At 44.3% G+C, this 27,924-nt stretch overlaps 1 protein-coding gene across 8 annotated transcripts in view; it reads left to right on the plus strand.

Moving 5' to 3' along the window:
- The window catches only part of LOC113035329 (signal-induced proliferation-associated 1-like protein 2), an 80,100-nt gene that overhangs the window by 49,749 nt on the left and 2,427 nt on the right, over positions 1-27,924 (plus strand). For 2 of the 8 annotated variants that reach the window (XM_026190838.2, XM_026190837.2), the window contains exons 9-21: positions 2,382-2,656; positions 6,327-6,398; positions 8,093-8,344; positions 11,105-11,251; positions 12,740-12,843; positions 13,019-13,107; positions 14,271-14,644; positions 17,248-17,517; positions 18,580-18,633; positions 20,759-20,897; positions 23,916-24,135; positions 25,435-25,566; positions 27,719-27,836. In XM_026190838.2, the coding sequence (XP_026046623.1) occupies positions 2,382-2,656; positions 6,327-6,398; positions 8,093-8,344; positions 11,105-11,251; positions 12,740-12,843; positions 13,019-13,107; positions 14,271-14,644; positions 17,248-17,517; positions 18,580-18,633; positions 20,759-20,897; positions 23,916-24,135; positions 25,435-25,566; positions 27,719-27,836 (2,246 nt within the window). The remainder of the gene's footprint in view (positions 1-2,381; positions 2,657-6,326; positions 6,399-8,092; positions 8,345-11,104; positions 11,252-12,739; positions 12,844-13,018; positions 13,108-14,270; positions 14,645-17,247; positions 17,518-18,579; positions 18,634-20,758; positions 20,898-23,915; positions 24,136-25,434; positions 25,567-27,718; positions 27,837-27,924) is intronic. The other 6 variants (XM_080287846.1, XM_080287844.1, XM_080287845.1 and 3 more) reach the window with 6 other exon arrangements.

Below are 27,924 nucleotides of genomic sequence, written 5' to 3' on the forward strand. Positions count from 1 at the left end.
TATATGATGACATTTTAAACACTTGTAATTGTATTTGTAAACAATTTTCTGATTCCTTATCATTTATGCTGTCGGTAGTAAAATGCCATGGTAGCCTTTATGATTATTTCTTTATTCAAACAACAATCCAAAAAGCAACAAGCAATTTTACTGGCACATATAACAGAGAGAAGCAGCATGTTGATCAATAAAAGAGCTTCTTAATTAGTGCTCATTAGCACCATTTTGAGGTCATACATGTTGTTACAGACAAGTAAAAGCTTTGATAACCTCCTGCAGTCCCACAGTGCTGCTGAGCTCCGTTAAGCTAAAATATTCAGAATCACACAAGAAGCTACATGACGTTGATGCCGATTCCTGAAGTATAAAGCGGCCACAGATTTACCAGTCCGCACTTCCAGTAGAATGACAAGGTTTTGTCATGTCTGAGAAACATGCAGACGGTGCCATCAGTGTCAGAGCAGTGTCCGACTGTCAGACCTATCACTGAGGAACAGTGCCAGTAACACTGTTTGGCAACAGTAGTTACAACAGATTTGAGGCTGATAATGTTTGTTGTAGTTTTTATGGCCGGTTATTAGTCTGTTATTGGTTTGGCCAGCAGGACGTGCACACATGTTGACTTTATGTCCCTTTTCTCATCCAAGTATCTTCATAGGCCACAAATACCTCCTGTGAGATGATGGATGCACTCTTAGAGTCAAGCGTTATGAATCTGAGCAGCTCGTAGGAGAACCTGAGCAGATTAATTTGGTGGTTGGACTGAATAAAGGGCTCTAATGAAAGCATTTAGAAAGCTATTATTTAGGCCTAATGGATTTCTGAAAAAGGGGTGTTTGATTCATGGTCCCAAACGCAGAAGCCTTCATACACAAACCATTTAGTCCAGACTTTACCCCGGAGAACTTTTATGTTTCATATTTCCAGTTCTTTTTGGAAATTTAAAATGATTGCTAAGTTTTTGGCGTCTTTTCTCTAGATTTTGAACCCGAAGTATCTTTGGCTTCTTATTTATTAGCACATAAAGCAGGGACTGTGTTTGTGTATAATTACTGGATGGGCTCCTTTGCTGAAATTTTACAGTTGTATCCTATTAAGAGGACAGTTATTGCATGATGGTTCATAATGGGGTTCTGCTGACGTGAGAATCTGGTGTGGAGTGTTGACAATCCATAGTCTGTGTTAATGTGTCCCTGAAGCTAGTTGCCACTCTGAAGCAAATGGAGGCAGTCACCCACAACTGAACCGAGACTAATCCAATGGGTGATTAAAGCTCGTTGGATGTAGCGTGAGGTTTTATTCCCCATTCGTTGTCATAAACCGTGTAGTCCTAATGTGTTCTCGCAGTGTAGCTATAATGTAGTCAGTCATTTTATGTCATCACTGTGCAAATAGGTGCTCCACTACTCCACTTACTTTGCTGTGTTTGTGTTGTGCTGAAATAAAACCATTGAAGCAAGTAGGTTGCCTGAACTTTTACTGAACTGGAGTTGCATTAAAGCGAAGGATGATGCCAAGCCGCCACTGAGCAAAGCGAGCAGCTTAATTTGCATGTAAGCACATAATTGGACAAGACCCAACTTTCATTTTCATCCAAGAGCACAACTGACAAGCAGAGACTGTCCACCAAGAATCCTTAGGGAAAGTGTCACGTCTCTGGCAGCAGTCTGCACAATGGCGAGAGAGGGTGAAGTGAGTCATCTTTTCATGCTGGGTGTGGGGGGGGGAGAAAGTGCTTTAATTAACTGCCAGTTGATGCAGATTATGTATTTGTATATAAATATTACGCTCCAAACTTCTCCCTTGACACTGACTTTACCTAATAGACTCGGCTCTGTGGACATGTCCGTGTCTCAGGGGCCAATTAGATCTGCGTTCCCCGTGCAGCATGAAGAAAAGAGCTACTGTAGTTACTGTCCACAGAGACAGGTGTGTATTTGTGTGCGGCTCTTTGGCAAGACGGTTAGCCGTGCGATGTAGCCTCTTATTAACTTCAAGTTTGAAAGGTTCTTTGAATTAGCCAAACAAACATGCTGGAGGCTTGCTGCCTAAGGACTTCTGCTTCTGCTTTGGAGGCTTTGATAGTATTTTTCTTGTGCATGCATGTGTAATAAAACCCACACACATCTTACAAATGATGCAAACCATTCGCTGTTGGAATATACTCTGTTAGCTTTGAAGGCTCTTATTAAAGAATATTAAGATCATTCATTTTTCTCTCTGTCTCATCTCCTCACTGTCATGTGTATTGCATTCTGTTTCCAGCTAAAGTATCTATTAAGTCCTTCGGTTTTTAAAGCTCAGGATCTGTGCCGTGAAATACAAATTCACCTGCCTTTTATCGTAGATTATAAAAACGGCCGTTTTCATTCTGCTTCCAGATCGCCACCAGAGGGTGCGAAACCACGGAGATGACACTTCGCCGGAATGGCCTCGGCCAGCTCGGCTTCCACGTCAATTTCGAGGGCATCGTAGCCGACGTGGAGCCCTTTGGTTTCGCCTGGAAGGCAGGACTGAGACAGGGCAGCCGACTGGTGGAGATCTGCAAGGTGGCCGTTGCTACCCTCACTCACGAGCAGATGATTGACCTGCTGCGCACCTCAGTCACCGTCAAAGTGGTTATAATTCAACCTTATGAAGATGGCACTCCCCGAAGGTAAACCCTCACTCTTTGGTCGTCTCATTTTCACCTCGGTGCAAACACTTTTGTTACAGCAATTAAGCCAGAATGACTTAAAATCAAATGCAGATTTCCTGTTGTTGTTTCCTGTTGTCCTGCGGTTAGCGAGACAGAAGCAGGTGCTCCCCCCAAAATTAATGAAGCCATAACAGAAAAGTAGTTTGGTTTACTTCTTTTTTCCTGGCAGGTGGTGTAAATTAGCTTGACATTTGCTCTCGTGTTTGAGGCGATTAGCATAAAGAAATGCTTACATACTGTTTGTGTTGCACCGGAGATGATGTCGTCCTCCACTGATTTCTCTGGAGATAGTCTTTCTTTGTTGCGAGAGAAATCTTCAGCAGGCCTGCGGAGCCGCAGACACGGACAGTCAGCATTTCCCACTAATGATAATGAGAAGAGGCTTTTGATTAATGGCTCAACTCTCGCTGCCTTTGTTTGACAGCTCACATTTGTAGATGGCTTTTCTCTAACCTCGCTCAACGTTCTGTTCAGCAATTAGGATGGGAGTGTGTGCCTTTTTTTAGGGACACACTCCCACGTAGAGAGTCCACCGCCCTTGAAATAAATGAGGGAGCGTGTTTCAAATGATTTTTTTTTCCTTTGTGTGTGCGTGATGGGAAGAGACGAAGGTCTGTGTAAAATGCTTGTTCTGAAAGCACATCTGCTTGTTTTGTCTGTGCGAGACAGACAGCACTGTGAAATCGTATCCTACACTCCTTCACACTCACATTTTCGACATCTTTGTTTTTCTTCGGCTTCAGGCTGACAGATTTATGTACCAGGAAAATGCTGGTTCCACTTTGTCACAGACAGCCACGACAGAATGGCTTGACAATGTGCAGAAAGAATATTTCAATACAAACCCATTTTTCTGTTTGTGTTGTTACAGGTAATGCTAATATACCAGCTAATCGTTAAAGGTAATAACACATAGATAACAGCAGTTAATGAACCACTGTGTATTTTCATTCTTTGACTGTATTTGTGTGCTTTCTAAACGCATGAAGTAAAGTGGCGATTGGTGAATATCTTGATAAATCCCTGATGGGTGAGTGTTTTGGTAAATAATGATAATGACAAGCCTTGCTTAATGTTCTGAATGAATATATGATTAAACAGCTGTGTGTATGTGTGCATCAAAATATAAAGCATGCATAGTAGTTAACTTTTGCTTTCCGGTCTGGCAACAGAGGAGCAACATTTTTGCTCCCCCAGATGGCGAGCTAACGTGTGTTGTCTGTGAAGCCGACAGAGCAGCCTCTCTGGCAGAACCGGCGTCTAAGCCTCTCGCCACGATCTGTGATGATACACGACGATGCAATCATCGTCGCGGTCCGGGGACGGAAGAAGCAGATAAAACGGAACATCCTCCGAAACTGGTTTTGTCTCCACAAATGTGTCCAGCTTATCAGAGCAGTATTTACAGGATGGAGATAGAGAGAGCTTTTGGTGTGGCATCTGTGCCAGGTGAAGACTTCTGGCTTGGTTTAGCTGAAACCACTGAAGTGACTGTTTAATGGGAGCCTGGACAGCCAATAATAAATGGGGTTAGAAATAAACATAAATGAACAGAAGCTTGTGCAGTGATTACGTCATACTAAATGTGTATAATATGTGTTGTGACGCGTTATGAACAGAGTGTGACCCATATATCGCATTTGCTAATAGAGGCATCTGGCAGATTAGTGAGCATTAGTAGCAGCAGAACGGCAAACTGGTCAGTGCTGCTGAGCCTTCCCCGTCCCCACTGAAACACAGTTCCTCAACGCCGCCCCCATGAGAACCAAACGCCTCCATCTAAGCTCCTCTGAATATTCTCCCAAGACTCCCAACAAATCAAGAGGTGAGAGGTCAGGTGAAGAATCTCGAGGGCCCTCAACACTTTTCGCTGCTGCGTCTTGGAGTTGCTAAAGTGTTGCAGTCAACAATAAGTGCTCCAGTTTCTCTGGCATTATCTCAAAGGAAAGGAATTCAGCAGGGGGCCCGAAGGCCCCAGTCAGTCCCCCGTGGCCAGAGAGATGAGGACTAATCTAGCAACAATGGACAAGAGTCTCATGACCTTCAAACAATGTACCCTGGCTCCACGCTGCTACCATGACAAGGAAAAATGTTTTCATAAGTACATGCGGTGGCTGGAAGGAGCTTCCTCTTTATTCTTTTTAAATCGCTCCAATATTGTTTAGGCTTCCTATTTTTGTGATTCGGCGAGGAGTGATGTTGTCATCTTGTTGCTAAGATTATGTCACATTAGATTGCAACAAGGAATCATTTATACAGTGTAGCATTGTTTTGTGGCAAACCTCCTAAAGCTGTTTATGCCCTAAATGGATTTACCCTGCTCTGCCTGAAGCTGTGAGATGTCTCTAATATTAGCCTTACCTAGTACTGTATTTATTTACACTGGGGGGCAGGATGTGGTTATAGCTCAGCACAGTACCAGAGGCTTTTCCATCATCACTCTGAAAAGCCTTAAACAAGTTCAGCATGTTAGCTTTGGATCAAAACTAATGAGAAAAAGATGAAAAAGATTAGCTCTTTGAAACAGGAATGCGATGTACAGAACATGGTAGAGATTGTATGTTTTGGTATGCGGTCATCAGAGATGTAAGGATAAACAGAAGGATCAGTACAATATGGACTAAAATGTATGTTCATTACAAGACATACAAATAGAAGCAGAACATAAACTGCTACGTGGCCAGTAAGGATTTTTTTCCCCTGAAATTTATTCCGGCTGAGTCCCGGCTTTTTGTTTCTTTTTTTTTAATATCATATTGTCGTTTTAGGTTTTAATTGCAAAGATTTACTTTTGAAATGGTGTCTTCAGCCTGTGTCACAGTGTTGACGATGACATTCAGATGGCCACTTGTGACCTTTCCTTTGTAGTGCCATCAGACTTGTCATTGTGGATTTTCATATGGACTGAAGCAAAGCTGGATTTCTCACTTCCCATGCCAGCACCCACCCAAGATGGAGCACCACTAAACCCAAAGAAACTAGAAACTGCATCACAAATTGTCCTACTTAATCCCCTTGCATTCTTCATTGGAGCTGGGGGGGGGGGGTTCTGCAAAGATCAGTCTGTTTTTTTTCATCTTTAAGTCTTCAGCACACCTCGTTTAATGAACCCTTTGACAACAGTCTGCACAGGACTGGTGGAGGTCACGACCTCTGTGACTCTTTGCCGTGACAAGGACTATGACTGTGGGAATGGATTAGCATGTCCCCCTCACTTGCTGGCCCTGTCATTGGACTGACAGCTCTCTGACTGAGGTCTAAGGTCCTGTTGTCACACTGATCTATTGTGATTCGTTAAGAGCCGAATGGCTGAAGGAGCTGAATGTTCTCCACCAATCACCCACTAACAAAGCTTAGCACAGTTTTTTTTTAATTACATTTTTAATGACCTGTGATGGTATTTTAGTAAAGTTGCATCAGGTTTTGTAGATTTTGTTGTCAAAGTACCCCCCCCCCCCCCCCCGGAGCTTTATTTTTAGTTGTGCATTGTCTCCAGTTGTGTAGTTTTCTCTAAGCTTATGTAGGCCATTGTGGCATAATTTATAGCCACTCACATTAAACTGGGAGAGAGGCGCAGCAGTTCTTTTTGGAATCAGAGGAAAAAGACGGTTATTATTTTTCTCACCAGTCACTCGCTTCCTCCTCTGCTCATGCCTGGCTGGACATGTCCGACAGCTTCTCCTGCAACACCAGCTTCCAGGTAAAGTTTTCTAACTGTTGACCAAACACCAGTTTCCTGCCGTTTCCTTATGATTTATACACTCAGTCTCGGGTCGCCTTTATACAAGAGGCACATTCCTTATACATGAATATGAAGGCTGTTCCCATTAAGTCTGCAGTTGTACTGCTGATGGAGATTATTTGGATCATATGGGCAAATCACTTTGTCACTTCTTGGTCATTCTGGAGCAAAAAGCACAGCAAGAGAATAAAGCTGAGACCTTCACTGTTGACAAGCTGTTAGCTGGGGGATAGCTCTTTTCTTTGTAGAGTAATGATGTGTGGCAACCTATTATGACCACACACATGTGCTCTCTCTCTGTCACACACACAGACATATACACACACAGTTAATCAAGCTAGTGCCAACCATGTTGAAAAACAATTGACCAGCAGTCTTTTTTATTTTTTGGGTCTTTTTTTGTGTCTGGAACAATAATTGAAAGACCTCGGCGAGCTAATTGAGTGTAAAGAGGTAATGTTCTCATCTCTAAGCTTTTTTACGCATACAACAGCTTCACTTGTGCTCAATACTCTCACTGTCCTATATACCAAACCAGTGATGCATGCATATTGTGAAAACAATTAAGTATGTACACCGTAAGATGTGCAGGATGTAGTTCTTCATCATGAATGAGGCCAGCTGGCGGTGACATCAACCAGATGTGAGAGGACACGGAGGAAGAAGCAAAGGATGATCTTCTAGTTATATCTTATAACACCCGCAGCTCCAGTGGGAAGTCTGGTGTAAACAGCCCAGCCACCCATGGCCCAGACTGATGAAAGGGTCCTTCTGAGAAGGATTACTACTCCCCCCTCCTTCCTTCAGTGCACCCTCCTCAAACCCTTCTATGTATACATTTATGACCACAGCAAAAGTATACAGAGCTTTCCACTCCCCAGTGGATGCTGGAAAATGGACTTTAAGGGGGGGGGGGGGGGGGTTGGCAAGTGTAATCATTAGGGTCATGCTTGATATGCCTTTGGAGAGTGAGCAGAGTGTTCACACTTTTTAACCCTGACCCACCACGCGGTTAACCCCCATCCCTCCCCTTCTTTCCAAACATACGCACCAAGCCGCTGCCTCGGTGATTAATGTTGCATGAAATGGCATCACAGGCCTTGTCCATCCCAGAGATCTTCACTGATGTTAGCAGTAAGTGGATGGAGACGGTGCACCGAAAAGCTACCAGTGTGTAGCAATTCGGGGAATACCCATTACTGGCCGACGGGCGAGCTCAGATTTTTAGCTTTGTGAAAATGATCGGAAATGGTGGGAAACTATTTTAAGTGATGTTAGTGCTCCGCTTACACTTGCAAATGTGTGTGAACATGTTTGTGGGTCTGTTGTTGTCAGTAGTGCAGAAATAAACACTATATAAGTCTAAAGATCTGGCTCAGGGTAAATAAAAGTATTTGTGTGCTTCAGCAGGGTCCTGGAGAGGCAACGTGAGAACACTTCACCCTGGTTTTCACAGATTATTATGAAATTTTCAGTTTCATGGCTGAAAAATATTAAAATATTTAACATATTGTGATGTGAGGTTATAGGTCAAATTAATAGGTTCAATCCTGCTAATTAATCATTCGCATAACTTAAAACGTCATCTCCTGTCATTTTCTGTTCATTGATGAACTTTGACCCTTGGTTCCCTCTCACCCCTCTCCTCTCAGGGGCTGCTCCGAGCTCTACCGCATACCTATGGTGGAGTACAAGGTGGACAGCGAGGGTACGCCGTGTGAGTACAAGACGCCCTTCAGGAGAAATACCACCTGGCATCGGGTGCCCACGGCTGCCGGAGCGCTATCCCGAGGCTCGCCCACTCAGGGCCCCGACCGCTTGCAGTGTCAGCAGATCCTCCAGCAGCACCAGGCAGCTATCCCGCGAAGCACCTCCTTTGATAGGAAGTTGCCAGATGGTTCCAGGTGCTCACTATTCTCCACTTCAGTTTTCTTCGGTTGTTTGCCTATGCCCAATTTGGCACTTATTAAGGGTTGAAAGCAACGCTTGAATATGGGCGATCGAATAACTGTACGGTAGAGAGGCTGCATTACAAAAGCACAATGACAAAAAACACTGTTCACTGCTTAATATTGAGTCACATACAAATAAAGGAGCTTAAATGGTTATCCACGCTGAAAGAAAATAGCTTCTCCACTCGGTCTTTATGAATGTGGTTATCCACTGATGGTTTTATCATATATTTCATGTGTAAGCATTGCACACATGCCAGGACAAATTTACATAATGTCACAGTTGTGCAAAAAGGCAAAGGGAAAAAAAACATTAACTAAACAAATTAAGAAAAGAAATGATCCTGTGAGACATTTTTTAATTTTTTTTTTAACACACAAACTTTCTGCTCAAGGTTTTTCAGAAACGGAGGCTCGTCATCAAACACGACAGTGTAAAGACGGCGTCCTTTCAGATGAAATCTTTGAACTCTCAGCCTTTCTTATTTAGAAAAGAGCTGCAGTTACACTTTGAGGAGCTGTTATTGTGCTCGGTTATTTGCATACATATAAATGGCGCATTTTAGTTAAATGAATTCACGGCTCCGCTTTCATCTCCCTTTGGATGATAAGGCTGCGCTCAGACTTTGTTCCCGTCCTCGGCTCTGTCTCTTTTGGACATCTCCATTGAGCCATGTAAAGCAGTGATTTGTTCACTCTAATGAAACCCCTACAGTCACGATAACCTTTCCAGTGTGTCACACCGACTCCCCGCCACCCACCCGCCCGTCCAGTATTGCCTGTTTTGACTATACTGGGATAATGGCCGCCTTCTCTGCCTGGAGTCCCTAGCAGTCGGAGCTCTCCGTTCTCACTCCCCTCCTCCTTTCTCTCACTCTCCAACTCCCCCACTCCCTCCCTTTTCCTGCACCCTGCTGAGGAGGAGGTGATGGGGACACTGACACAGCTCCGCTCATCTCATCCAATTACTGCAGAAACAAAGAGAGTGCTCTTCCCTAGACCGCGATATGAAGCGCCCCAGAGGGAGTGGGAGTAGAGAAGGAGGAGGGGAAGGGAGGAAGACGAGACTGTGTCATAAAGTCGCAGGATCTGTAGGAATAAATCAGAATGAGTTAGCCGGACATTTGTTTGTGCTGCTCAACTAATTTTATTTTTAAAAAGCACCTTTTTTAAAAATCCACATACTCTGAGGTCTGAACAAAAACCGAATCACTAACCTTCCCGTTAAATTTAAATGAACAAAAATGGAGCCCGACAGGTGGTCTCACTAAATTACTCATCTCACGAGGCTTTGAGGGGGCATGGACCCATTTGTCTCGCAAGGCCGCGCGAGAATCTTTATAGCTTGGATAAAGCGCCATTTCATCACACGTATAGCTGGATTTAGACTTGCAACCATAAAATATGACGACTGCTTCACAGCCAAATGAGACCAACCCTCTGATCGCTCCCCTCAAAATTTTTTTTTTTTTCCTTAACATGAGGAGAAGAAGAAAAAAGGAGAACGAAAAGCAGCCGCTTCTGTCTCAAATTGAAGTGCCTGGACTTAGCTGGACACTTGACTAACACAGCCGGAGAGAAAACAGCGATCCGGCCAGAGTGTTTGATGATGTGTGGCACAACTGAGATACTGACAGTTTATTTCCCTGTGGAGGGGGAAAAAGGAAACCGAACAAGGAAGCAGAAAGTGTTGATGTTTAATTTGGGTCGCCTTGTGAATGTTTATACTTGCATTTTTGAATCAGAGCTCTACCGGATCATTTTCAGTCGCTTATCTGCAAATTTCCAATCTTTGAATACCTGATCCAGGTGACAATCTCTCTTGGCTTTGCATTTAATAAAGATTTAGTCATTTCAGACCTGGTTCCAAACTAATGTATAAGGACAAAAGAAGCAGATATAAGGAGTATAGGCTAACCGACAAGACTTGGCTTACGCTTTAATGTGAAAGCCATACTGCCTGTGTTATTGCAGTCTTATTTCCGTCCGCTCATCTTACCTCATTTGGCGTGCTGGTTAAAGGGAAGGCAGCAGACATAAGTCACATTCAGTGTGTATTTTTCACTGTATCGTCCACAAGTTTTTCCTGGCTAGACAAAAGCAAGCAAAGCATCTTATCTCAAGGTATTAGCTCAGAGGCTGTGATGGTCAAACTAGGTGAAAGGACTAAACTTCAGTAATAAGCTAAGCATGAGGAATCGCACAGAGAATCATCATCTGGATTGCTGAATGAGGTTAATGCCATAATTAACCTCTTTCTCTGCCTTTGAAAATGAGACACCTTTACCTCCTCTAACATTATCTCACATTGTCTGTGAAGGTTCTCAGTCATCCAGGTCATCGTAGTCAAAGGAGCTTGCAAAGAAAAGCGTTCTTTGCAAGCTCCTTTGATTATCTCACATTGAGTTTTCTTTCTTCTTTTTTTTTTTTTTTTTTTGAAAGCCTTTAATGATGCCCTTAAGATTCAGTCCTTCCAAATGATAATTTGATGATGATCATTTAACAATCATTTGATAATACCCCCCTCTATTTATGTCCCTATACATTGTGGACTTTTTATTTTTGTTGTTTTAAAGTGCAATTTTAGGATATTATCTGCACTTTATAAACAAATAAGCTGTTGGTATTAGAACTACAACTGTATATATATTATGGGCTATCTGTAATCATTTTTAACCACTCCTGTCTGTTGTCCCTCTTTTTTTTCTGCAGAACTGTGCAGGATATGGAGAATCCCCAGGTCACCTCATGTAACAAGGGAGACCAGCACTACCGCAGTTCCCCCAGCAACCAGTCGTCCTCCAGTGATCCAGGGCCCTGTGGCAGCAGCACATGGTCCCAGCAGCCTGGATATGATGGGTACAGGACCACAGCAGTGTCAATTTTTTTTTTTTAGTTTTTTGGAAATAACCTTTAAGTAGTCCCTCCAGGATTATGCGGTTTTACAGTAATGAATGCAGCTCCAATCAGTCCCAGCACTATTTCTGAGAACTTGCAATTTTGCAAAATGACAGCAATTTTTCCACATGAAATGACCAAATCATCAGTGCACTTTTGGCCAGTCGTCATGCTTTTTTTTTTTTTTTTTTTTTTTTCTTTCTTCTAGGAAGTAATCTAACAAAACAATAAAATTACGCCTGTCATGGTCTAATACCACATCCAGAACATAATGGAGAGAAGATGGAAGATGAGTTTTATTTAACATGCATTATTATAGTTTCCGTGAAGTCATCTCAAAGCTTTACTTTCAAGATGTCTTTCAAAGACGAACAGAAAAGCTACCTCGAATGTAAATGGGCACTTTTTAATTTGAAGCATGCGGTTAAAGGCTGTTGAAAATCCCACCTAAGTGAAGTGTTTTTCTTACTTTGGGCACGTACTTCTCATGCTATTCAGTAAATTAAAGAATGGGTGGCACTTAAATGTAATTGGAAATCATTTTTAAGGAATCTGACTGACTGACGTGGCGATCTAACAAACTATGACAGAATTTTGGAGAACGATTTAATTTAAAGGGTTTAATGAATAATCAAAAGAGAGAAATTATTCAGAGTCAGAGTATTTGGCTTTGTATCATCTGTCAACTTAATTATTGCCACAACAAATTCTTTCTTGTCATCAAATTTTCCAGTTCACTTATTTTACTCAATTTTTTTTTTTACAATGTTCTTTTCACCATGTTGGTCTTTATCATTTCGTCAATTATATAACGATGTCACGGAGCAGCCCAGACTGTAGACTGCGCAGGCGTAACATCTGTCAGGCTGATTCTTGTACATGAGCAGAATCCATGAGAGACCGACGTCTGTCTGTAAGTGGTTACAGACCATGACAACAGGCTTAGCTCCCCACTGCTGCCTTTTCTGTCAGAGGCCTCAGATGTGCATTGAACACCCGAGGACCACTGCGCCCTGTCAGAGCTGCCCCGATGCAGAACGGCAGACATGTCGACGGATCTGCCGGGCTTTGTCGGAGATCAGGAGACAATGCGGCCTCTGTTCATCTGCTGTAAACTTTATTAGCTCTAAAAGGTTTAACTAAGACGCGCATTGAAAAAAAATTGCTGCTCTTACCCTTTTGTCAAGAGGTAAAAAGCACTCGGCAAGCTGAGTCCAATGAAAAAAGGTCTTTTGTCAGCGTTGTCTGGCAGCTTCTTTATTCTATTATGAGCTCAAGTGTTTTGACCTTAAATGATGTTGAGCTAATTGCTGTACATCTGTGGTGAATCTATTGAAGCCTTTCTCTTAATTGAATAGAGAGCACACTCTATAGAAAAACGAATTTATGGCCCATTTTCCCCCTCCTGCCCTCTTTTTCTCCTTTTTCTTTTTTTTCTCCCCCCATCAGGTGTCCCTCCCCTATCCTGCATGAGCGGGTAGGGGACATCCAGGGAGGGGATGGAGAGATCCACAGAGAGAGAGAGCCCACCCTGGAGAGGACTAGGTCTGCAGGTTAGTCTGAAGTAGTCATTGTTAACATGCATGTCTGTATAGCAAGAGTGTAACAATCCTGAAACCAAAGCAAATCTCACAAACTGTTGTCCACATATCTTGCTGCCATCTTTTACATACAGTCTGTGAATCATGCCATCTGCTTCTATAGTAACAGTAACTTCTGGCTCCACAGAGGCCAAATGGCACATCCCCTCCACCAAGATCCTGAACCCTCTGAAGCAAAGAGAAGGAGGAAAGGACTCGCCCAACAAGCTGTCCAGGGTAAATGTCTGATCCACTTTCACTTTATTGAAGCCGACCAGGTGACTTGAATATAGTTTGGAAGTCTATTTGCGACTTTTGGGAAGGTCTTCGTATACTTGGTCTGATTCAGCCTTGAAGTGTGCTGTGCTGGCATTAGAGTCTGTGTAAGACCTGCTATATCCCACAACTGTTTCAGGCTGAGCTCAGATTGCCCTTGTTTCTGGGCTTTGCTGCAATCAGTTCAATTGGGGCAGATGTTCATGTTGTCCCCTCTAGACGCTCTTTGCAGTTATCGCTTTCCCTTCATCAGCATGCTAAAGGAAATCTCATCTCATCACTGTTTCAGGTTGTTTCATGCGTTTCTAGGACACCTTTTCCTTGAAGGTTGAATATATTAAGTGTTTTAGCCCCTCGTTTCTCCTTTCTCTATATTCTCCCCACTCCCTCTGATTTATGGTTATTTTGCCCAGCACTGCCTTCCTTTTTTCTTTCTCCTCAGATGCTGGAGGCCGGCTAATGCACCTAAACAACATGTTTTGGTGTTTTCCACCACTGTTGAAAGTGGATAAAAAATTAAACCATTTTCTTGGCACTGTACATCTCTAATGTACTGAGCCTGCTTTTTCAACTGTTTTTTCTATGCTGTGACTAAAACCGCATCAATAATTTAGCAGTAAATCATAGTAAAGGTGACATCGCAGAACAAACCTTTGCAATTCATGGCTTACGTTCTAAAATAAGGCGTAGCTGTTGATCCCCATGGTTTGAAACTGATGATGCACATTGGAATAAGTTGGTGTGACCTTAAATGTATTTGAGCTTGAGGGATAAAAGAGCTAAAAAAAACAAAGCTTATGATCATCTGGATTCCTCAAATAAGTATCACAATTTCAGAGTTTGCACGCAAAGTATGTGACATTCAGCATAGTCTGTTTTTATTCCTGCCTACATATTACTGTCAACTACTTGACAGTGTAATGGGCCTCAAGAAAACAAGCTGTTGCCTCAGTCAGGGACACATGACCGTGTGAGGAAGCCTGATGGGTAAACCCCCTCCTTGCCTGGTAGGGCAAGAATGTTAAAGCATCCGTAAGAATTATTTGCAGCTGCTGTTTGACCTTGTTTGATTTACTGTGTTTCTTTCTCCTTCACCCCTCTCGCTCTCTCCCTCTCTGTGCCAGGCGGGTGATAAAAACTCAAGCCACTCAAGTAGCAACACTCTTTCAAGCAACGCCTCCAGCAACAGTGACGATAAGCACTTTGGCTCTGGGGACCTGATGGACCCCGAGATGCTCGGCCTCACGTACATCAAAGGCGCATCCACTGACAGCGGCATAGACACTAATCCCTGCGTGGCCCCCGGGGCCCGAGTGTTGCTGCAGGGAAGAGTCGGGGAGCAGGGACACCCGTGGGTGTCGGAGCACCACGAGGATGGAGCGTCGGAAGAGGATCATGGGAAAATGTACCTACCGCAGGGCTATGCTTCTGCCATTTTGTCTAGCCATGTGACAGAGGGCAGTATCGGGGACCTGAGCGAGATCTCGTCCCACTCCAGGTACAGCATTTTTGTCCTCGTTTGTACAAAACAATTGACTTTGGCTGAGTGAGTTACAAATTAAAGGATAACTTTAAATGGAAGTTGTTGAGTATGCAGCGCTGAACCTTGCCTTAACTGTTATTAGATCTCAAACAAATTTAGCACTTAAGTGAGATTTTTGGATGCTTGTCTTAAAATGTGCTTTCTAAATCCATCATGAAAAACACAGAGCGTCTGATAGACTTCAAGGATTCATGCTCCGCAGCGCTGAAGTTGTTCTGGAGCATGAACACCTTCCTAGCAGGCTTTAACGCTTTCCCCCATAAAGACGACATTTGATGACCTTTTCACACCGCCGTGCATACCAATAAAGATGTGGTTTTATGACCATTAGAGTAGTTTCTGGGTTTTCCCAATAGTAGCTACATAAGCAGAGACTACCCTCAGTAACTCCTGATGCAAACAGTCATTTTGTTCTATAAGCAGGCCTGAAATATGACCTAAAACCTCTCAGTCCAGAAGCTCCTAGTAGGCTTTCAAGGGGTAAAAAGTTTACAGTCAATTACAGCACTCTGTTTTTCTTTGCTTTGGTCAAATAGTTTTTCCTGGTGTGGCTTAGTTCCATCTTTTGGGGTCATTGATTTGCCTTTGTGAACTTTCAAACACCCCCTTTTTTTAAATGGCTCTCGGCAAAATCCACTATATTCCACCACGTAGATGTTTTCAGGCCCACTATCTGTTGAACACATGCAGAGACAAACACGTGCACAAAAGGAAGGTTTCTGGCTGTTAGCTGACCTTTTCACCCAGCCGTGCCCCCTCTCTGCTGACACACAGTCTGGATCATCCAGTTGTGCTGAAAGCTCCTGGTTGGTGTTGCTGTCAGGCCGAGGCAACATCAGGAGGCTCATCACACTATCCTTTAAGTCCTCCTTACCTGACCTGGGACCATCTGGGAAAGAGAAATGGTGTCATTGAAGGTCGGCCCTGAAGCCACTCAGTCTGTCTGTATGAAGCAGCACGGGTGACCATTTGTTGATGTCATATAGGATTATGGTCCCCCAGTCTGTTGAGATCATTGACCTGTTTGGGGGTATGAAGAAGTAACCGTGCCAGGATATCACTCAGAAATGAGAAAAGAGCCCATGCCATCACCTTGACTGCTCTGATGCTTCCCACCTTTTATGTAATGGTCTTTGACACCCGAGTGTCATCTGAGCAAACAGTGAAGCAGCAGGAGCACATTTGCAGGGTGTGGCACAGATGGGCATGAATATGGAAAAGCATTGTGCCTCCAGCCAAAGCGAGCTCTCATGTCTTTAGGGTGTTTTAGAAGAATGTTTGAGTAGCAAAACCCTAACGTCTTTTATGGACCTAAATCTGAGGTCCATCTCTGCAGCTAATAGATGAATCCTAATTAGGCAAAAACAAAAAAAACAGACACACACACAAACGATTCACTTTCATATTAATTATGGAAATAATGAAGGACGCTGTAGCAGATGTGAGACTGTGTATGGAGAGGGGGAGTGCTTAAATGTGAAAGGCCAATGGAAGATAAAGGAGCAAAGAAAGCAAAGCAAGGCAGCGTTCATTACCTGATGCATGGCTCATATTCACATCACTGCAGAGTGTGACATCGCCATCCTTCATCATCTTGCTTATTATTTGGATAGAGGCAAAGCATTTACACATTCGAGGAATCACATAAAGTAAAGTGATATAAAAACACCATTCAGTCGAGATGAATGCTGTACAGCTGTGTGTATTTGACCTTTTGATCATAACTTCAAGGCTCACCTTCCCCAGTTAACAAAAATAATAGTATTTTCCTCGTGGCATGCAGTTATTTTATTTTGTGTTTGCTCGTAAGTAAGCCTGTAAATCAGCCTAAGGCACAGCATTGTAAATAAGCAGAAAATGCCTCCATGTGATTTGAGTGCACTGACCCTTTAATGTGTTTTGTCAGTTGATATTTGACTAAATACTGAAAGGACAAAGTTCAGGGGGAATATTCACATGACAAACTGCAGCCGAATCCTCTTCCAGTGTAGGTTGAAGGGCAATTTGATGTTTTTAGATTAAAAGGGGGCTTATTGCCCTCATGAACAGCTCCATATTTTTTAGGAAACTACGCAAGTATCTTTGCGTGATTCACATGATTCAAAATATTCATAATCAGTACTTATCTTATATCGGGCCTTAGTGCCTTTTAAATTGATCCTCTGTCTGAGCTGTTTGAACTCCTCCCTCTGTAAAAGCCAAAGTCTTCCTTCCTTTCTCTGTTGCCCCACAGAAACACAGTTTGAGCCTACATGTGTTCACCCTTGTAACAGGATACAAATGACAGAGAATAAGGAAAAGCGTAGCGACCCCGGCAGCATGGAGACCATTCATAAACCATTTTCCGTTTAAAGAAGTCATCCTAATAGGTCGTTTCTTTACGTCTGACATGTTTCTAGCACCATTTCTATTGCTAATGCTTGTTTATGTTTTTGTTATGATTTTGCCTCTTTTTGTTTCTCTGTTTTTAAATTCATTCATTTTGTGGTCACTTTTGAGTTATGTTATGCCTTTTTTTTTGTTTTCTGTTTCTTTTTTTCTTTCTGCTGTTTGATCAGTGGCTCACACCACTCTGGCAGTCCCCTGGCCCGTGGTGCCAGATACTGTATGTCTGCTGACTCCTCCAAGGTGTACACCATCCCCCAGACCAGCAGCTCAGGGCCAGAGCTGGTACAGGGGTCCGGGCTTGGGCCCGGCTCAGAGGCTTGTGGACAGGCACGCACACAGTCCAGTTGCAAATTCACAGTGGGCGCGAAGGCGACTGATGATGATGATGATGATGATGCCGCCCACAGCACTGAGGAACCTCCCAACATTTCAGAGTGTGGGTGAGTGTATGTGAGGGTGAAAGCAAGAAGAGCATGTGTGAGAACATCAGCAAATGTGCAAAAAAACTACAAAAACAAAGAGGTTTCAGCTCACGTGCTTCACAGCGATTTTATCACTAGCTAGTAGGCACATTTAAATAAAACACCCTTTAATCGCGCTCTTGTCAGCACATTTTTCTCCGTCTTACTGCTGCATCTCCACCTCAAACCCAACGCCACGATCAGCCTACACAGAGTGGCCTTGATTGAAGCAGACAGCCACAAAATAAATAAGCTCAGTGAAGCTGCGGACATAATACACTTGGCACATGTCACTTACGGTTATTGATCGCTCCCGTGAAGCCGCGTCCCTGTGGATCGCCAGGCTCGACCATCTCTGCTGGGAGCCAAGCATCAAGACACACACACGCAGTCGCACATGTAGTCTGAGGACGCCCATCTGCACAATAGCCTGTATCGCACAGAAGAGGAATGTATGCAATCCTCAGTCTGTGTGAGCAGTGATGACTGACTGTATCTGTCGGGTGATTAAATGGTTTTGCTGTAGAGAACAGAGAGCCATTGATGGTGAAAGCGAAACAGCTTTTACGGTGTGAGTGTAGCTGTGTGTGTGTGTCTGTCTGTGTGCACTGATTTGGAGGATGTTTGCGAGCGGGGCGTGTTTTGCAAGAGAGAGTGTGAGATTTTGCCCTGGAAGGAACCCCGTGCTCCAGCTCCCAAGTAATTTCATTTAGGCTGTGAAATTTGCTACTTACGGTTGTGTGATTGATCGCATGCACTGAAGTCATCTTCTGCCGACTTATGAAAAAGCTCCGTAATTCAGTTTACCCACCCCATTGTTTGTTTATATATTCCTACCGTTTTATTTCATCTTACATAACAGCGCCTCGTGATAAATGGCCTAATATTACTCACAGATATTGTCCTAACATAATGAAGTTTCTCTTTCCCCCCAATTCTAAAAAGTTTTCTCATTTGTTCTAACGCTGTGTGTGAGGCTGGATGTGTAACGGTCCTTCTAACCGTGGGCTCTTTCTTTCTTGCTTCTGCTTCTTGTTTCAGAGGAGCGGAAAGCTTGTTAACCTTCCTTCTCACAATGCTGTCTGAGCGTTCAAGGTACACAGTTAAGAGTGAACCCTGTGGTCCTGATCTGACACCGCCTGCTTACCCCGCACACTGCCCCGCCCTCTTTGTACCCCCACTCCTCCGGTGTCAAGTGCTGGTTCTGCCTTGTGGACCATGCTCAAAGTGGACAGCAACCAGCTGTGCATGAGTGACTGTGACATTTCCACTACAGATTCATACTGCTGTGTACTGTCCATCTAATATCTTCTCAGTCTCTCTGCTTAAATCTCTATTAGAAGTTTAATTTTAATAACCACAACCAAAGCTATCATCACAATTGCTTCCCTTTGGTTATGTTTCGTCTGGGACAGAGTATTCCCAGCTTTATACATGCATATTATAGCTATGACTCCACCTCACATTATCTGAAGGCCAATAGAAACACTTTTCTATCTGCGATTAAACTATTTGCTTCTCTATGAGTGCTGTGAACCATTTCTGCTACATTTTAGCTTGGCATATTAGCCAGCTAACCTATGAGCGTGGAGAAATATTTGAGTCAGTCCAGATACTGGAAGGCATGGTGGTGTGGCGGTTAGCAGCGTCACCTCACATCAAGAATGAGGCCCTGCGTTCAAATCCAGAGCGAACTCTTAAATAGCTGTAGGTGTAAAAATTGTCATTCTCTCTGTTAGCGGAGCGACAGACTAGCGCCCTGCCCAGGTTGTGTACCCTGTGTACCCCATGACAACCTCACATTGGCATGACAGACAATGAATTGAATGGTTGGATGGCTGGTTACATTATGTGTGGGGTCCTTAAAATTTTTCTCCACTGTTAAGAGTCTTTAGCCCAAAAGAAAAACAAAGAATCTTGTGCACCACTGCATCTATGGCTTGTCCATGATAGGAGAAACGAAAGAAGGCATCACAATATTAAGCATCAAACAGCTATTAACACTTATACTTCCTTCTCTTTTGGATCTCTCTGCTGTTTCTAACTGGACTAAGTCTAAAATAATTTTATCATCTTTTTCACAAGCTCTCAGACTTTGTATTAAAAACAGGTGGATGAAAACGTACATTCTTTCTTTTTCACTGCCCCTTGAGAAGTTAATTATATACTGTAGGCATTTAACAGATGCCAGTGCACAGCAGAGTAATATTTAACTCCAAAGATGAGGGCTTTAATGTTGTTCCAGTTTTCTCATAATTATGGCTCAATTACTTCAGGCGAAAATGGACAGGTCAAGGTAGAGTGGGAAAACAGAGGACTTTTTGCTGCAGTTTTTGGCATCAAACAACGAGTGTACAAAATTCAGTTAACTGCACTTATTTTTCTGCCAAACACAATAGAGCAAACACGGTACATATATTTAGGAACTGTTCTCCGTGTTGCCAAAAGCTTAATACAGTGCGGCTCTCAGCAACAGTGTCTGGAGGTAGCCGTCATAACTAGGCTGTCCCATCGTCTAACCATCTAGCGAATCTCCCTGCGGCCACCTAACAGCCTGCCAACAGCACTCAGTGTGTCAAGCTCAGGCTGCTCACTTAAAGCAGAGGTCTCACAGCCACATGACTTCACCAGCCTGGTCGGGCACATCTTCCGTGCCCTGTAACCTCTCCCGTAAACTCTCCACACCCTCAGAATCATTTAAATGTTCTCAGAAAAAACCCTGCTGACAACCACACTGCTAACAAAACATGTCACCTCTTGTGGGTCCTTCTCCAGCCCTGTCTAACAGCTCTCATGTCTCCCTCTGTTGTTGTTGTTGTGAACACTCCTTTAGTTGGTGCTTTCCGCTTGTTTCTGGAAGTCATTTCTGTCCCAAACCCTTGTTTTCCCTTCTACCTCTCACAGTGCTTGGCTGGATTTTATTTGCAGCCTGTGTAATCATGGTTTTGGCACAGTGATGTGGAACAGGGTAAGATTTGGAAATAAGTTCCCTCCCTTGGTCCTTTTCCATCCCCGTTATCCTGCATTCACCTGACTAGCATGGAGCAGGGAAGCGCCTGATGTTGGCATGATAAGACGGATCCCTGTCCCTGTTCTCTAAGTAGCTGGGATTACCTCTGAACCCAAGCTGTGATGGCTCCAAGGCTGCCCCCCTTGGGATGTATTTTGTGTGACCCTAGTGATGAGCCATGCTCTTCTTTGCCCTCTGTGTCATCTACAGGCAGTTGTACGCACAAGAGGCCGCATGCCGGCTCCAGGCCACTGAGCGGGATGGAAAATCTCTGCAGAGACTCTCGAAAGAGGAATACGTTAAAATGATGCTGCCCGACAGCCCGCCAGGAGAAGACAGGAGTCGCAAGGTGAGGGCATTAATGAAACCCTAACCTCTAATTTATCATTATTATGATGTCCTGTGTAATATGCAAATAAATGTCACTTCACAATTCTGTTATTATACTGACACGATGTATCTACAAAAACCTCAGACTTCCTCCTTTTGAATAAATCCAGTGCAGAACCAGACCTGAAAATCTCTTGCTGGGAATCCAGTGAAAGCAGGACAAACATATGCTGGCACTGCTGATAGGATTCCTCCCTCTCACTCTCTCTCTGGACACAGGACCCTTTCAGTCACCACTGACTGGCACAGTGTTTGGTTAATTTAATTTCTAACAAGGGGCTGAGTTTACTCAGTCGGGATGTCATGGATTAAAGGCAGGAAGTTCCAGAGAGCACATCGATGTTTGATGTTTCTGGGTCCTGCAGTCTCTATTAATTGCATCTCGAGTTCCCTGCACCATCCCCCCCATCCATTATCTACCAGGAAGGGACTCTGGAGATGTACAAATGGGTTATTCTTGGATGCTGCTCAATTCTAATACAAATGCACTTCAGTTCCCCGGAGAAGACGGGCATGTCCTCTGTCACAGACAGGCCTCGTCCCTAACACGAAGCAGCAGTCCACTGATTCGTTTGTCTTGCCTCCAACCATCGAGCTTATGGTTTACAAAATCTGGCGCTTGCAAGACAACTAGGCAGCGTCAGCACCTGTCTCAAATGAAAGCATGCGTGTTGAGCTTGTTTGGATACACATAATATTGATGTAACTTTGCTTCCCACGAATAAAGAAAGTAGCCAGTACAAAGGTGCACTGATTGTCAGATTCACCGAGCAACAGGACCTCTGCTGTCACACTCTCCTGTCAGATTCGGTGTGATAATGTAGTGCGCGGAGCAACAATCTGGGAGGGCACGGGGCCAGGCACTCCAAAGCATATACACATATGTTCCCAATAAACACATACTGTTCTTTTCTGGGAGCAGCTTCACTGTGTTTTCAGTCATCAGCTGGCACATAAAGTCATCAAATCACAGTAATTATATGGTGCTGGAAACACGGTTGGTTTATTTCTAATTCTTATATAAAACAGTCTGAACTGATGATTTGTCAGTTAATGAAACAGATTCTATAGTAAAGGTTAACGCATGTGTCATTTCCGGTACTCGCCCATGGCCTTTCTTTGTGTGGCTGAGCAGGTGCAGACAGATTTTCCTTGCCAGCCACAGTGTCCGCTGGGACGACCTTCTATGGACAGGCAGACCATTGTGTGGCTGACGTAAAGGAAAGGCCGTTCACAGCTTATTTGCCCACAGTGTTCCTCTTTTGAACCTCCTGTGGGAAAGAAAGAAGAACGATCTGAAAAGGTGGTTGTCCAACACATCCTCCCGAGTGGCACGTCATTGGGTCTTTGTTTGGTGCGGGCAGCGAAGGAAAAAAAAAAAAAGTCGGGAAAATCAGGAAAATCTAGGTGGATGTGCCACTGCTGCTTTGACTGATAAGAGTGTTGCTGCTCTACAAAAGAATTCAAAGCCCGTACAGCCCCGAAGCAGGCTGAGACTGTTGCCAGCTGAGGTGGATTTAGGCATACTATAATAGTCAATAATCTTGCAGGTTTTATTAATACAGTATTTTCTCCAAATGTGCACAGCAGGTACAGTTAACCAGTGCCAGGATGTGTTCAGAGAGCTTGTTTTGATGTACTAAATAGATTGCTTTATAAAGAAAAACATTAAGCCCAATTGGAATTGCTTTCATTTGCCGTGACTCCATTTATGGGTGCTCTAAATCTGCGCTCTTATGCTTTATATAGGATCAGCAAATCCTGTTTTAAAGTTGTTTTGATGAGCGAGAGCCTCGGGAGTCTAATCTTGTAAAGTTGGGTGGGAAAACTTGCAATAAGAGACAACCTTGTCAAGCTAAAGCCTCTGAGGTGGTCTTTAGAGGCAGTAGATGTGCATTGCTTTGAATTCCTGTATATATTTCTCACTTTAAAGACAGACAAGATGTTTGTTAAATTCTCACCGTGGGATTTGTCTTTGAAATGGAGATGGCTGGGTGTTGGCTTTGCGGGTTTACTAGTCTAGTGTAGGTTACAGCTGGGAAGCAAGGGGAGATGTTTACCCATCTGGCCAAATGCTCCGCATATCATTTGTGGCTACTTTTGATGTCACTGCTGCTGCATTTATGTTAGCTGAACAGCAACATAACGGATGGGATCTGGCTTTGTGGTTTTCTGGGTTTAAAGAGGAGATGCTCTGTCAAAACTGTGGCCAGCTGTAACACAGTGGTGTCTTTGCAGTGATATCCCATGTAATTCTCTCTCCAAAAGACATCCCCTCAGGGTGATGCTACTTTTCAAGCTTTTATAATTGTTTATTCTGACCTCATGCTCTCTTTGATCACAGCATGCATCGTTCTGATTTGGCCCCTGCTTGTCTCTGCTATATGAGCTCTCTAATTGCACTATTATACCAAAATACTGGAAGGCAGGCAAACTTCAGATGTGCAGACAAACACAAGACAGAATATTGTTTTATACTTGCTTTTTTGTTTAAGTTAAATTACCCACAATTATCCTTGTAATTGTCCAGATGTCAGTCTCACACATGTATACGACACTGTGGTTAGTTCACCCAGTTGTCTGTATCCTCCTCACCATCTTAAAGACTTCTCGACTGCCTCCTCATGTTTTTTTCCTTTCCGTCTCGCTTTGTGAAACCTGCACTCTGCTTTAGCATTAAACTCAGCGACTACTTGTTGCCACAGTGCAGTGGCTTCTGTCACCACCTCCTCCAGCCCTGTTATTCCCCGTCTTCCAGACGTTCTCCAGCTGTGCTCAATCCAACTGCATTTTCCTGAACGCATAAACTGTAAATGATTCCTGCCACCTCTCCCCCGGATGTTCCCCGTTTAGCCCACCCAGTCACCCAATCGTGTATGCCTCCTGTGCCGAGGAAAGGCAGAGCATGGGGAATGTGCATCTAGGATTGTTTTCTTTGTTATGAGTAATGCTTGACAAATTGTTCTGATCTTCTCAGGTATCAGCAGTGGACAGCTTGTCCCCCAGACGCTCGCTGTACCGAACGCTGTCCGACGAGAGCGTGTCCAGTAACCGGAAAGGCTCGTCGTACGCCAGCTCGCACAGCTCCATGCTGGACCAAGCCATGCCTAACGACATCCTATTCAGCACCACCCCACCTTACCACAGCACGCTGCCGCCTCGCATGATCCACAACCAGGGCGCGTCCAACCTGCGGAGTAAGTACACCAACGAAACGCTCGACGGGCCGGCTCGCTGAAAAAACACACAAACAGAAGACAGGAAGGCTAATACACACTTTTCTCAGTGACGCTGCTGGATTATCAATCCTCTTCTCTGGCACCGGATAAGAGCCAGGATATCGAGACTCGTTCAAAGAGCCACTTGAGTCCTTGCTGATATCATAAGCACAACTGGTACACACTCCAGCAGCACTCCTCAATATAGTCATCTAATTGGAAATGGGTGAGGCTGCTCACTACTTGCAAGGGACCTGCCGCTCCGTCTGCATTAAGCAGACACCTGTCACTGCTGGCTAATATTCCCTGCTCCACTGTCTCCCAGCATCAACTGAATATGTATTAGCGATGAGAGGTGTGATGTCCTGCCTGCTGCTTTAGGATCTCTGACATGAACATGCCTATTTTTCCATGAGGAATGTCACAATGTCTGTCATACATAATGTTTCATTCACTCATCAGTCCCTGCCAGCCACCCCTCTCTGTCCCTCCTGTCTCATTTTCGTACCATCCCTTTTCCATCTCCCGCTGCTGTCCTTAGATAGAAAATGGCTTTTGGAAAGATGTTTTTTTTCTCTTCGGCCTCTTCTGCCTGTCAGTCTGATGGATTCCTGATTGTTTTGAAGGGTAGTTGAGAGCACAGGCTCTCCCTTTCCCGTACTGAAGCAGCCCCAATTTGGTAAACAGTGAATTACTCAAGCTCCAAGACGCTGGGTAAATTGAAAGGAGAGTGTCAGCGTCACCTCAAGCTCTCTGTGTCTCTTCTCTGCTTCTCCACTCATGCTTTTCTAAATGCCTCTCTGCAGAGTGGGAGCTTGTTTATTGCATTCTCTGTCTTTCAGGGCTGAGGGGGGGCAGGAGGGACAGAGGGGAGGGAAAGGAGTTATTGATTGAAACATGAAGACATTCACTTAGACAAGTCGTTTATCGCCCCTAAGACAGCGACTCGCGAGTGCCACACAGAGAAGGTGGTTTTAATGTGACTCTTGCCTATCATGCTGTTACACAAATCCAGAACTTGGCTTTTCAAAAGGTTCCCAACCTGCTGGAGGATTTCGCCAGATGAGCGAATATAGATTAGGCGTTTGGCAGGAGTTAGGCTAGACAAAAGCCATCCCGCTTCAAATTGTCTCTCTGGCTTCCCCCCCCTCACGTCCCCCTCCCCATTCCTTTCCCCTAACCCCTTTTGTCTGATGCAAACTGATGGGTGACTCAACGATTAGCCCTAAACTCAGGCCAGGCCTAGACACTGATCGGCGTGCCTGCCTGTCTCTGCAGATGAGTTTTGGTTCTCTGACGGCTCCTTGGCGGACAGGTCCAAGTTCAGCGACCCGGGCCTCATGCCCCTCCCTGACACTGCCTCTGGGCTGGACTGGTCTCACCTGGTCGATGCAGCACGAGCCTTCGAAGGTAACCAGCCTGGATGAAGCTGCTGGCACCTTGTGTAATCCACTTCTACTCCCCACCCCCTCCTCCTGGCTGCTTAGCGTGTGTGACTGTGTGTTTTGTAATCTGCAAGTGCCCGCTTGCTTGAATGTGCAGATTTGTGTGAGCTATGTGTTTTCTTCTAGTTGCTCCTAAGTGCTTCCGGAGCTTACTTTTGGGAATCCTCCTGCTTTTTGCACCTCTACCCCAGGCCCCTTTGCAATTTCCTATTAAGAACAAAGCCATCATTTCTCAGCACTGACATGGAGCTAATCTTCCCACCATAAGGCCAGCAAGTCATCATTCGGGTTTTCAGAGTGTTGCTGCTTTTCTGTTATGGTTAAGGTTTCGTTTGTTAAGTTTGGGATGATTTATGCTCCCCTCTTGACCACCAGGTCCGAATGTGATCTTCTGAAAGAAACAGACTTTTCCATTTCGGGGGGTTTGTTGGTATTCAGCTCTGGGACGAGAAATTTAGATATGAAGCTTTCATGTAGACTTATAGGTTGTCTTCCTGTCAAAAACTTAAAGCTGATTATTCCCCCCCCCCCCCAATCGTACATTTAAACCACTCATTTGCATCGTAATCTCTTTTCTAATTTAAATACCTTTTTTGGACCAGTCTCATGCCGGTGTATTTCCCATTTATCACAGACCTGCGCACATGCCATGAGTATTTTTTTTTTCTTTTTTTCCACCTTGACCCTGGACCAGTGAGCAGGCAACATAGCATGTAATCATTTGTTTGTCATAATTAACGAAGTCTTTTGTGGAGATTCTCCTTTGATGCATTTCTTGCCGCACGGCCCGCAGTCTTGTCATTTAACGAGAGACGAATCAGCAGAGTTGATGCACAGTCTGAGTGGCAGCGGCAAGGCAGTTGTCACGGCAGCCGCGCTGGCCCAGAAAAAACGCTGTGTAAACCAGGGGCCTTGTTGCCGAGCAGAAAGTGGCTCGGGGCTGCCATTGTGTCATGTATGTTTAACCAGCTTTGTTTAGAGCCAGTGGGGAAAGAGGCTGGCTTAGATGTAAAGCATTCACGGCATTCATAACCCTTAGTCATGTGGATCCTGAGAGATGGCTCATTTTTATGATGCAAAAAGACAGTTTGGATTGGCTTGCACTATATAAAAAAAACTACTGTGCTCTCTTTGACTTTTGCAAGAAGCAGCAGATGGAAGTGAAAATAGGCTTTTTTTTTTTTTTTTTTTTGTAGATTTGAACAACAAAGCATGTTGGTGCAGTCGCTGAATGCTTTCGCATGCAGTGTGCAGCATAGATTCTCTTCTCTGTAATCTGTCTTTCTGTCCAGTAAGTATGAACCCCGGGTCACGCAAAAACGGCAAGCTGCTTTTCTGCACTTGTCTCCGCTTTTCCTAGAAGTCTTTAATCTTTCTGATGCAGCCATCGAATATGAAGGAAGATGTTCATTCATATGCAAATGAAGACTTGCTCTCCCGTCCCTGACTCATCTGAAAAACCAACTTTGGGCTCGGCCAGCTTTTGTCTTCGAGTGGATTAGCTTTCATTTGGGGGCTAAATTAATGGAAGGGTTTCCTTAATCTTTTTCTATGAATATGCAGAACCACCCCCCACCCCCACCCCCCCACCCCATCTTTAGCCTCAGATAAGGGCTTGAGAAAGACAGGTTTCTAAAGAAACAAGCATTAGGCCTTAAAACTGAGCAGGCCCCAAGGGTAACATGCCAAGTTTGGGTTTTCCATGGAGCTTTGACAAAGCTTAAGGGCCTGATATGGTAAAACAAGCATGACTGGTGTCCTACAGCTCCCTGGGATCCAGCCCATTATGAGCCAAACAGCTGTCAGAGGAAACTTGGAGGGGTGAGGGCACTGGAGCAACACCCCAGGGACTGACTTTATCTGTAGTAGTCTAGAAATGCTCTGTTTACTACCTTGTTCCCTGCTGTCCGGTTATAGATCTCTCAGCAAGGCAGGACTGCTTTTGCAAGTGCACTAAACCAGAGCCATCCATTCATACAAGCCATGAATGAATCGTCCCATCCACTCGGGAATGCGTGTGCAAGTGTGTTTATCTGTTCTGTTTTAGTTTAACAGATTTCCTGTTTTCGATGTCAAAGGCAGATCATGACCCATTACTTCACCTGTTCTTTTCCCAGACCAGCGCGTGGCGTCCTTCTGCACCATGACTGACATGCAGCGGGTCGAGGCTCTGCAGATCTCGAGAGAGCTGACCAGACGGGTGGTGGAGGCGGAAGGAGCGGCGCTGGGAGCAGAGTAAGCTTCACTGACACACACACACACACAAGAACTAAGTGAATATTGACTGTTAGCTAAACTGTCATTATTGTTTCATTTCGTGTAA

Source organism: Astatotilapia calliptera, chromosome 13, assembly GCF_964374335.1.
Source record: "Astatotilapia calliptera chromosome 13, fAstCal68.1, whole genome shotgun sequence".
In the NCBI taxonomy this organism is placed as follows: domain Eukaryota; kingdom Metazoa; phylum Chordata; class Actinopteri; order Cichliformes; family Cichlidae; genus Astatotilapia; species Astatotilapia calliptera.